At 38.9% G+C, this 12,733-nt stretch overlaps 1 protein-coding gene across 2 annotated transcripts in view; it reads right to left on the bottom strand.

The window, feature by feature from the left end:
* nlgn3a (neuroligin 3a) overlaps positions 1 to 12,733 on the bottom strand; it is a 155,750-nt gene that overhangs the window by 84,607 nt on the left and 58,410 nt on the right. For both annotated transcript variants that reach the window (XM_017426661.2, XM_017426662.2), the window contains one exon: positions 9,861 to 10,010. In XM_017426661.2, coding sequence (XP_017282150.1) covers positions 9,861 to 10,010 — 150 coding nt within the window. The remainder of the gene's footprint in view (positions 1 to 9,860; positions 10,011 to 12,733) is intronic.

The following is a 12,733-nucleotide window of genomic DNA, read 5'->3' as shown; positions in this document are numbered from 1 at the left end:
AGTCCATGGAGAAACATTTTTCTTTGTCACGTGAAAAGATGAAACTAATTACAAAAACAGAATTTTGTTTTAGACCATTTGAGGAAATTGTCTAAAAGATTAAAGGGTGTGGAAGGAGAGGTAAATACTCAAACATAATCCAGAAAACGAGTCCCAAGCTAATCTACCACTTCTTGAACTCATTTTATTTTCAAATTTATTTAATTTTAAAGTGAAATCTTTTTTTGGTAAGCTCCACAACAGAAATACGATAATTTTGAGAGTCATAATAGAGGCTAGAAATACAAAAACACAAATTGTATTCATTTGCATTTCTGTAAACTTGGCCCTATTCAGTATGTTCTATTTTCAGAGTTAATCAGTGCTTTGCAAGACTTTTATGTAAGCGACAAAACTTCTGCTTAGGGACAGTGAAAAGCCAAACAATCGTCCCCTCCTTGGCCCCTTCTTGAAGAGCCAGATGTTTGTAGCAGTGCGTCTAGCAAGAATGACTTGAGAGTTAATTTCCTGGCTGTGATTTGTAGGAGCAAAGCATCAACAAGCTGCAGCAGACAGAAGCATGAAAAACATTGCTTCAATCCTTCACTCCCTGACATTAATAGGATGAATGAATGTTTTGTTCTCTGCTTAATTTGGATGAATTTATCCAAATGGCAACAAAAACAAGTAAATATCCATCTCAGCTTCCCTGCTGATAATAAGAGACAAAGAGAAGTCACTCTGCTGGAGCATTTTTTTTGTTTCTTTCTTCTTCCTGCTGTTTGAGGTTTTGTTTGCTCTGTGCTGAGCTCATATATCAGATGCTAACCAAAATGTCTGAGACAGGTAATGTGTACAGAGGGAGGCTCAATTTATGGGAAGGGTTTATTTTAAGTCAATTCACCCTTGCCCCGCTGAAGGTTGTCATGTTGAATTTTACTCTGTAGTAACTCAGAAAGCGTTTTCATAACAGACTTCTAATATAAGAAATAAGACACAAGGATACACCAAGCAACAAACTTTGTGTTAACCAAAAAAGACATTTTCATTCTCAAGATTCCTAGAAAAGCACCAGGGAAAGTTTCTGTAGAAAATAATAACGCAGCTACTGCCCAAAGTTTCCAACATACTATACATTAGTTCAGGGACGGCTGGTATAAGTGGGCTAGTTGGGCTAAGTAGGCATTATTGTGGAAACCCTTATTGGAGGGGAATGAAGTAGAGGCTCTGTGTAAGCTTGGTTTTTGGTGGTGGTTTGTTTTTAAGTTGTCTTTGCACTGAAAAAGGACATAATGTCAATTTATACCAGGTTTTCTTTATTTAAAATTTTCTGTTGTTGAAATCCAAATTGCAGTATTTAATGATATATCTGTTAGCCCGGCCTGCAAATATCACCACCAGCCGCCACTGCATCAGTTTTCTTCTATAATTTTGGACATACTTTTGTAATGACTTAAGCTTAAGTGCCTAAGTTTTGATGTATAAACTGTATAAGAGGTGTAAAGAGAACCAAGATTAAAAAAAAAAAAAAATGTGGTCACTATGGTAACTGCACCTGTGTCTCATTCTCTGACCTCAGGATTAGTGAGAGACAGACAGAAATGCAGACACAGTCACTGTGTGAAAACTATAAGCCATTTTGAAAAAAAAAAATCCCAGAACTGTAAGTGGCAGAAGTGTCTGGTCATGCCTTATGTTGATTTTTACGTGTCTGCAATGTTTTATGTAGGAGATATCACAAGTTAAAAAGAACTTTCATTTTCATTTTTTAGTTGGAAAAGTCAGAGCTTATTCTGTGCAGAAGCAAAGTGGGCTAGTGGTGATTTTTTTTTTTTTTTTTTTTTTTTTTTTAGGTATTCTGTCTTCACCATACAATTTATTGCTACCAGTCCTGATCAAACTGCACGATTTGATACAATTTTTCTACAGATATTCTTGATAATTGGAGGAGTAGCAAATCAAAAATTGTGATGGAAATTGCGGTATGTTATGGAATAATAAAAAGAAGACACGAACAGAATAGTAATAAGGGTGTTTGCATCGGCCTCTTTAATGTTAAAAATATGGAAACAGCTTAGTCTATAAGGAATGTAACAAAAAGCCTGAGTTCTGGTCATGTGTCACTGCAACAACAAGTCAGGTTGTGTTGTTCGTTTTAATGTAGCGGTTTATCAGTGTACACAAAATTAAATGACCCAACAGCTTATAAAATGAGCTTACTAAAATATTAAAAAGCTTCCATATTACTGCAGTAATGACCCATTAGGCTAATATATTAGAACACTTAAAAAAACCATTTCGGCTGCATGGCAAGTTCTTTACTGAAGGAGAAAAACAGGCCTGGTGCTATTAAAGCACAAGCAAGCACATCTTACAGTAGTACTTAACCAACATCCAGCAGAGTACAGTGTTTGGGTCAGGAGGCCAGAAGCACACTGTGCGCTGCTCAACTCTCAGTGGAGCTAAGCTGTCATTCTGCAGCAAAAACAACTATACAAACTTGGGGGGTAGACTACATTTTGCTCTACATTATTGTTCACGTACAGCCGCAAATATCCTGTGCTCCCCAAATCCCTGGCTGAATTACCAACAATCTTAAAAAAGGGACATATCTAAGAAAGGCAGAATCACCCTCCGTGCACAAAATAAATAAAACTGGGAATTCAACAAGTCAGTGCAAAATCACCTGCAGTGGTGTCTTAGTGATGAGGATGCTGCTTTCACTTCTACCCATCCAGTCTAAAAAAACTATTCTTTTGAGGGAGCTGGGTAAGTCGACTGGACTGCGGTGGCAGTCCAGAGCGGTGATGGCCTGAGCCATAAAAAGGCTGTGATGAGCGAGATATGGAAGATAAACATCAAAGGTCATAAATAAAACCCTGTCAGAGGTGGAAACTCTCCGCCAGAACACACTGTACTTGACCGCTCTCCTTTGCGGCGCACTCAGCTAAGACGAAGAGCCTCACCTTGAGGTTTTGGCAAGTGAGGCGGCCTTTGTTAATTTCTTTTTTTTTTTGGAAACTACTAATTAAGTCCCCCCCATATCCCACCCACCGCTTCAACCCCCACCCCCAGTCCCCCGATGGACTGAGAAATTGACATGCTCTGGAGAGCCAGTGAGTAATTATATTTGTAAAGAGCAGTGATACAAGATACTCCCCTCTGACTGGGACTCATTACACATCATTAGAAAAGAGCAGCAACTAGGCACGTGCGAAAACTCAACTTGTGCACGTGAACACACACGCAACGCAGGCTTTCTCTCTCTCCTTCTCACACACAGATCAATGAGAAGAAATCCAAACACTGTTTGTCCTTGGTAAACAAACCCCGCTCCTTGGGCCCCCCTGACCCGAGCGCTGTGATACGAGTCGTAACAGGACAGCCTGAAAGGAGTAAAAACTCTTCACTCGATAATTCATCTGGTGCTAATCATACTGCGATGGGTCAATAACTAATTAAAGATAAGATCTGAAATGAATTCTCATTCATCCTAACAGGTTGGAATATGAAAGTTTGCAAACGGGGCCTCGGGAAATTGTGGTCCATCCTTTGAAGCAATAATTACAATACAGCAGCGTATGACTCAGAGCTGCAGGGGGTGGGTGTGGCGTGTGCGTGTGTGTGTGGGGGATAGATCCACACTGGGAACTTCGAAGACTTCTATTTAATTGGAACAGGAGAACGAGTGATTCAACACATCAGAGTCTCTGGATAGAATCTGTTCACCTCTTCCCTCTGCAGCATTTCACCTGAACCTCGACTTTTCTCTCCTGCTATATTTGTACGTGTTTCACTGTGGTTGCCTTCCTATAAACCCACTCTGAAATATAGATACAATCCACTGTGGCCTGCCCTGTGAAAAACACCAAACAAATGTTAAATCTATATTTCATAAGACACTGAGAGATATCTTGCAATAATTTTGCTGCTTTTGACTGGCTAGTCCTGCAAATATGGGAACTGCATCGCCACACAAATAACAAGGCAAAACTAACATGATTGAAGATAAGTCCAACAATCATTATTTGTACGTTTTGGTGTTGTTTAAGTAAAGAGAATATGTTGATAGTGTTTTTTTTCTCTACATGTTAAACCTTTTTTTTAAAAAATGCTCTAGCATTTCTTGAAGGAATACATATGACCTGCCACCTTGAAATAAAGATGATCTTATCATGAAAAATACAGAATCATAACCATCCTGGTCAAACTTTGAAAATAACATTATTGTGAGATCACATTCAATTTCACAAAATCTTGTGCAATTTTTTAGCGCCCAGACTGTGTGATGGGAATGACTATTAGCTACTACCACACTGAATTTTAGCACAGTATCTCTAAAATTGAGTAAGTTTTAGCCATTTTTTAGGTTCATTAGCTGTGGAATTAAATTAAATCTAAAAGTTATTCAACTGTAAATTTATATCCAGTGAATAATTTCTGAGTTTTATTGAAATCTATAAAGTGGTCCATTAGATATTTTGCTACCAGACAAAAAAGGATAACTGCAACAGTTAGTGCTAATGTTTTACACAGAGATCTAATACAATCTGTTGGGGCTTCAAATATGTGTTTGGGATGACTCTCAGGTACTATCACACCCAATTTTACCTTAATATCTTTAAAACAGACTAAATTAAAGCCATTTTTGTGTTTTGAAGGCCAGTTGGCTGTGGTGGCCATCTTTAATCAGGTTGACTCCAAAAGTTAATCAGCTATAGATGTCCATGCAATTGTTGCTTTGGGAAAATTTAATTGGATTGGTTCGTGAGATGTTTTGTTAACAACAAACACACACAGGCACAGATCTTAATGTCTTCATAAAAGACTGGAAATAAAAATATGTTTTGGAATGCTTCCCTAATAGTTTAGACCTATTGTTTCAGTGAGATGTTTTAAATATTCAGAATGTTGTGTGTATTTCAAAGGTGTTTACTGCATTATTAATGAGAAATTCAGATTGCCAGGGGGATGCTGGGAGAGCTATAATAATGTCAGAAAGTGCAGATGCTGATGACTTGTCTTCTCTTACTTTAAACTCATTATCTTTCCTACTTCTCTTTGCCGCCTTTATTCTCTCATTCCTTTGAGCAGCCTAATTAAATATGCTTGTATGTATTATTATTATTAATAATAATAACAATCTATTTATCTATTTATTTCTGCATAAAGCCACTTTTCCCTGTGTGGACTCCACAGACATGAAATATTGGGAAGTAAAACTGGGGGATTTTCATTCGTCTGGATGTTGTTTGACCTGATATTAAGCGTGTGAAGCTTTCAGTGGCAAACACTTAACCGAGCCTCTTCTGTTTGGGAAAGATTAATTCTGAAACTGCAGGGATCCATATAAAAAATGCAAACAAAAAGTAAAAAAAAAAAAAATTATAAAAACAAACACATAAATTTCCGATTTTTCATGTTGTTGCAGTTTATGACTGAATATCTTCACACAGCTTAGTGTTAATTGGCCCATCATGGTCTGATTTCTCCGTGGCTTTGGTTTTATTTGGTTTCTATGAGTGTTTCTGTAATAACACTTTAAAGCCGTACCATGGGGAGGTTATCAGACCAGGCTACAGCGATGGACATTATCACTCAACTACATGCATCACTTCTTCTCTGCTTATTGGTCAGAATGGCTGCTGGGGAGCTCACCACAAGAGCCGCTTTGTGAAGTGCATTTGTGTGTGTGCGAGAGTGTGTGCATGTTGGTGCGTGGCTTGTTTTTGCTTCATCTCACCGACTGTGCCCGTAGTGTGTTTGATGATGTGAGCACTAGTGTGCGTGAGTGGTTTGTATGTGGCGTTCGTCGGCGGGTGTGCGTGCTTGTAGGATGACATTTGGTGAAACGTGGCGGCGAGAGAGGAAACATCTGACTCATAATTGAAGTGCCATGAAAGAAATATGGTCATGAATCTGTATTAGGCTTATGCGCTCGGCTTTAAACCGGCGGCAGGAGGAGCAGGAGGCAGCATGCTCAGCCTGACTACCTTCCCACCCTGAAGGCTGATTACAACGCTCAAAAGGATACTCCACAAAAATGACAGAGGAAAGCACAGCGTATTCAAGGCGAGCAATCCTGATGACAAAATCGATAGGCCGTAGCGCTCTCATCTCCATCAAAAAGAGAGTCTCAGGATGAATGGAGCTGTGCCTCTGTGATTCACCCACAGCCATCATCTCAATGTCCTGGAGGATAAAGGAGCTCTTCTCAGTCACCCTCCTGCTCCTGACGTGTGGAGCTCCCTGAGCAGAAAGCTAAGGCAGACCACTCTTTTAACAATGAAGCTGGAAATATTTGGTATTTTTTTAATGTCGTAAACAAATCTTGTGAAAACATAAACCACCAACAAATTCATCCTGCAAACAATCATAAAGGGATAGTTCAGATGTCTTGGAATATGGTTCTATGAAACTGTTATGAAAAAATAATATCTTACCTGTTGCAAACAGCTCTTCAAACAACCTCACATTGGAGAAAAAGGAATTGAATTCCTGTCCTATTCCATAGAACTTGTATTGTAGCTGAGCACTTGCCATCATGTTGAATGAGGAAATGCATGTTTTCTGTTACAATACACTGTAATTTCAGCAGAGATATTATCATATTCAGTCTAGAAGTACTCCAAGCTGCACCACAAGTGCTACAGCTAGAATTTGGTGCTGCTATTTTTGCAAAAGAACAAAACAAAACAGAACTGTACGTAAATAATTGTGTAATTCAAAATTAATGATGATGTAAAGGTTTAAAACATAAACTGTTACGGAAACATTTTATTTTTGAGAATGGGGTTGTTTTATGATGACAGCTATCCTCTTCGATCTCGTCTCTGTTCAGACTAGTCATTAGCTCATCAGTCTGATCAGAATTAAATTATTTCTTCAAACTGAAAACACTCAAAGAAATATTTACAACACGTACGATATTGGTTGTTTATAAACTTACCATAGAACCCCACTTCCCCAAGATGTGAACTATACCTTTAAGAGTTTGTGACTGCTTAATGGTATCTTTAAAGAATCCCACCTCATTGTGACAACTTGTTACAGGTTGTTTAATTGTGTGTGCATTTATTATTTATCTTGCACCTCTTCAATGACCTTTTGGGCGTCCCCAAACCCAAGTGAAAATAGCCATTAGTATGGCTTATTCTTGTGGGCCACAGATCTCCTTTGTTGTCCATTTAATCACATACGAATGAGCTACATTGTCCTTCTGGGTTACACATCTTCATTATGATGCACTTGGGAACTGTAGTTCATTTTCAGCCCATACAGCAACCAGCCTTTGTAAATAATGGTGCATAATCATGTTCATTGCACAGCCAAACACACACAAGGTTTTTTTTTTCCTGATACTCAAGCAGACTAGTTTAAAATGGCCTTGCTAGGTAATGTTAGACACTGTTGCACTGATAATAACCTTGACAAGTCAGTTTATTATCTTCATTATTACACTGAATACATTTTCTTTTAGACACCATTTCATATGTACAAGTGCTGGCAAAAGTTAATTTGTACTTTACTGCTAGTTCAACACTGATCCTATTGGCAACGCTTTACATAAGTGACCTATGGAGACCTGTGCAACTATAGGTGATATGATACAGTTAACCCTCTCAAGGCAGGTGTTGCAACAACATATCTGATTTTTCCTGTTATTAAAACTTAATTTAAGCCTGAGAGGGTTAAACGTAAAAATACCAAGTTATTTGCTAAAAACAAGACTTTATAAATAAATAGGGTTCCAAAACTTTTGAAAAGTTTCTTCTTATGAAATCACTGCAACACAGAAAGAGACAAAGACTAAACCTCTATAATTATATAAGAGTGAAAAATATAGCAAGGTTTTGTCAGGTTCTCTAGACCTGCTTGCAGTCTCTCAGACTGAAGCAGGTCTTTTGAAGTCTTTTGGATAAAAGACGAAACACTTCCACTAAGAAGAACCCATTCAGAGGACCTGACTCAGTCTTGTTAGAACCTATACACACAGACTGACAGTGTTAACATAAATAGAATAGCATACACAGGCAAAATACTTTTTGATTAGGCTAGTGTTACAAGGAAGCATACAACTACAGCCTTTTTGTTCGATAAGGGTTAACCAATAGCATTTGTCTTGTCGTTTTTCTTCCTCTGTGGTCTGACTTGCAGTTTTCTTTGCAATTTAAGTGTTTGGTACCACCTTTTGAATGGGAGTATTACTCTCTGAGTCCTCTATAACCTTTTAAACATTTAAAAAATATGAACAATGCTGCCATACAGTTACATATTAATTTGATTTGTTAACAGTTGTAATGTGATCATCACCATTTTGGGATTTTGTAGACCTAAAGATTGACTCATTACCAATGAAAATTTAAAAATTACTATTTCTTGAGGAAATGCATATTGCCTGCCCTCTTGCATGCCAAATTTTTAAACAAAAATATCATATCACCAGCTGAAAGTATGTGTTGGGGATATCGATAAGCTACTACCACACCAGCATTTAGCTTAACATCTGTTCATAAAATGAGTTATAGCCACATTTATGTTAGCTAAGGTTGATCAGCTGTGGCAGCCATTTTGAATCAGGTTGACTTCAAAAGTCAATCAATTGTAGATGTGCATCAAATGGTTTCTTTCTGTGAGTTTCAATCAAATCTGTCCACTAGTTCATGCGATATTAGGCTAACAGATAGACACACACAAACACACACACTGTCTTTTGTGGCAAGAAGCAGTAATTATTCTGTATTGATCAACAGCAAGTTTGCCACTGGCTCACATAACCAATTTACTTACATATGCCCAAACACTCTTGACTTTTAGGCTTGACTGCACAAGTAAATATTTAATAGTGTATTGGAAATGGTAGAAAAAAACCTTGTCAATGACCATGAGCTTTGATAAGTTCAAGCATTCAAAATATCAACACTAGTTTTTTTTTGTTTGTTTGTTTTTCATGTATGATACACTAGCTATATTCTTTTCTGTTTCAGCTGGTACTGGCTCACTGTTTTTTTTCATGGCAAAAATGTGCTCAGTCATGCTGTTCACATCACGTTTTAATCATGGCATAACTTATATGACATCAAAACCTCGTCTTTAAACAACTTGACAGGAATCTTAAAAATAGTTCTTCAACTGGAAATAATTTGACTTTGGAGCTGGGAGCCCAGGATAGCACAGAGAAGTCTGGGTGAATTTGAAAAACTTGGTATTTTTACGAGATTCATTCACAGTTAAGGAAGTTATGATAACACCAGCCATCTTTTATAATATTTTACCAGCTGGCAACAAGTTGGATAAAATGTAAAGCAATTTCTCATGAAAATTAACAAGAATGCTTCATTTTCTTCTGAAATTATTTGTCATTTGTCCACTCTAATTTGAAAAATACATGTGTGGAGGGAATTCAACCCAATGACTGATGGAGGTTCAAAGCTTGGGCTGTTCACAAACTCCATGTTGTGTCCAACAAAAAGAGGATTCAGTTGTGTGAGTCAGTCTGCAACCAACCCCAACTCCTTCCCTTCATCTCTCTAGCATCACGCCCATCTCATCATTTTTCAACTTCATTACAATAATTTCTTCATTTATTCCAAATCCCAAACACCACAACAAACCCACATTCAGCAGACTCAATTACTTTGATGGTGAAACATGAGCACTCACGGACTGCATGTGCATCACATCAACAAGGACAAATAAAAAAAAGGAAAAAAAAAGTCAATTTTCCACAGTCCTGCTTGTGTTTTTCCACTCTGCCTCATTTAGAGCGCATGTGGCAATCAGCAGTGCTCATTACACCTAGGTGCCCTATAAAGATGCCCCAGAAAATTGTCCTTGATAGGGGAGATGAGGAGAAAAAAATAAGAGGAAAATGTGCTTACCGAGGACTCCAACGCGATAGTTGAGAGTGATAACGATGACGTTCCCATAGCTGGCCAGGACGCTCCCGTCGATCATGTTGCCTGTCCCCTCCATGTAGGACCCTCCGTGGATGTAGACCATCACAGGCTTGGCCCCGGTGTCTCGTATGTCTGCAAGAGCGGCCATCATTAACACATTCACATTGTCGTCCACCCACTCTGATCAAGGGTCAGCTCAGATAGAAAGCAGCAGTTACAGAACACGGAGGCCACAAACAGACAATCCCCCTCCCAGATACCAGCTGGAATCACACACAGCCTGCCGGCCTACTAATGGAAATGGATGTAATATTCGATCATATCTGCTCTATGAGAAACAAATTAGCGTCCACTCGAGTTAAACTCTATTACAGTAATTGGCCATCTTAGCTAAAAAAATGTGGCTGGTCATTTATGTCATGCACACCACAATATTAGGTTTGGATCTGGTTGCGCGTTGCCTTCCAGGGAGCAGAGCCACTTCCTAATATAGACATGCACAAAGCCATTAGGAAGAATAAAGAGAGAGGTACTCTGACACATCTTCTAAACAAGGAGGAGGCTAATCTGGCTTGACAGTGATGGGGGGAAAACGCACTAGCTAATTACACAACGCTACCTCATGCCTCCTGTTTTTTACACAGGCCAGTCGTGCTGCAGCAATTTATTTGCACAGTTCTACTCTGGAAAAAAAATTACTGGCAGTTAAGGGTCTGTTTCAATTTTGGTAAAAAAAATAAAAATAAAAAAAATTGTTGTTTATTTTACTCCCGAAGCAGGGTTTGATACCCAGCTGGGGCGACTCTCCAGCCAGATAAAGCACATCCAGCGGCAGAGGGAAGAAAAAAGCCTCTGTCTGAGGGATAGACTGAATTACTGACTGGCGAGCTCGAGCTGGGGGACAAGACAAGAAACTCTCTCTCATTTTCACTCCCCCCCCCCTCACACACACACACACTCTCTGTGTAGCTTCTCACCTCACCCTTCCCCTTTTCCACTTTGTATCGCTTTGACTCACAGACTCTCCCCTGTCTCTCTTTCTCTGTTTCTCTCCTGCCTTTCCCTACATCTCTGTCCACCCCCCCACCCCCCTTTTTGCCAAGTGGTGAGAATGAGATGGGGTATAGGAGGACAAAGAGTGAGTAGTAAGAGACATAAAGATAGGAAGGAGGGGAAAAAAGGAAAAAAAGAGCACAAAAAGCAAAGAAAGCAATGAGTCAGATTTAAAAGGGTGGCATTGTATTCTGGTTGCTATGGTGACTGAGAGCCAAAATTCAAAATTCTCAAGAACAGCTAATAACAACATCCTGCACAGAACAGGCTTCATCGATTTTCAGGCACTCTTGGTGATCATGCAGCCCTCCGTATTAGCATGCTTAGCACAGAGGACAACTAAAAAAAATGCTTTATGTGGTTTCTGCAGAAATACATTGTTTTCTACAACCTCCATATCAGGACTCAGGCTGGAGTCTTCTTCCGCTTTAACCCCCACACTTTATTATTATTATTATTCCTCTGGTTATTCACGGCTCTGTTAGGATTAAAAGCAAAGCAATAACTTGTGTATGATGTGGACTTATTTATGGGTTCCTTTATCTTGCTGGTATCTGAGAAGGCTACACAGTGAAATGTGATTTATAGCTGACAACTTCTCTAGACACACACTTATCTCAGACAGGAGGAAGACAAGGAGGGAGGGGGAAGAGGAGGGGGAGAGATGCAGAGGGTGAGAAAGCATGAAAAGTACAGTCAGAGAGGAGGGAGGGAGGAAGAAGTGGGGGTGGGGGAGGGGCCACAAAGCTATTCAAACCTATGGGGCCACAGATACAAAAAGAAAGGATGGCAGAGAGGGAGAAGAAACAGGGGGACACAAATAAGAAAAAAAAAGAAGAGATTAGTCATGTCAATGTTATCAGTCACCTCTTTTGTTGATTCACATTGTGTCGCCATGACAACAGTTAAATCCCTTTTGGATAAGCAATACAAAGCATTGAAGCTCCACTTGTTCTAATCTATTTATTGAGTTGGCCTGATGTGGAAGGTGTCAACACAGATATGATATACAGTTCTCACTGACACTGATTCTGTTGTCACAGGAAGGTGTGTATGCAACAGATGCAACAGATCGCAGATGGATTTTTGGTTCACAGAGGAAAAAATAAATAAAAAAAATCAAGAATCTTTTCCGGATACATCTTCTTCTGGCAAAGCTTAAAGGCAATGAGAGGAGGAGCTCATGTTAACAATTGATCTCTGTCTTTTCTTGATTTCTGTGAATGGCCTAATTTGGTGCAACAGGTGACTTAAGTTGCCTCCTCAAAATAAATAAATAATACAAACACTTCCTAATTCACTACTTCTTGGGGGCAAACACATCATCATATCAACACATATTTATAGCATCAGGATTCACCAGAGAGCTGTAGTCAAAGAGAAACAGAGATACATCTATTATTACACACATTGATATGGTTTCAATAAAAACCACATGCAGAACATTGAATAATTTTGCGGCAAAACAAAAAGAAATGTGAATCATGAAAATGTAGAAAACACATGTGCAAAAAAAAAGGGGCTGAACATAAAAATGTGTACATTAACATGTTTCTTTTCCACATTTCTTTCAACCAGATAAGTGAGATCATGCAGCCTTTCTGTGACACACATTCATCCACTCCCAGAAGATATTCTGCCAGCAGCAGATAATCACACCACAGTAGGAAAATTTCCTTTAAAATTGCACCAATGCATAAATAAACCAACAGACCTCCATTTGGACAGCAGGGACAGTAAGACCTACAAATACATCACAAGGTGTGAATTTTAGAAAGGACTAAGGGGCACAACCTTTCAAA

Source organism: Kryptolebias marmoratus, linkage group LG9, assembly GCF_001649575.2.
Source record: "Kryptolebias marmoratus isolate JLee-2015 linkage group LG9, ASM164957v2, whole genome shotgun sequence".
NCBI classification, from domain to species: Eukaryota; Metazoa; Chordata; class Actinopteri; order Cyprinodontiformes; family Rivulidae; genus Kryptolebias; species Kryptolebias marmoratus.
This window is presented reverse-complemented; position numbering and strand designations above follow the sequence as displayed.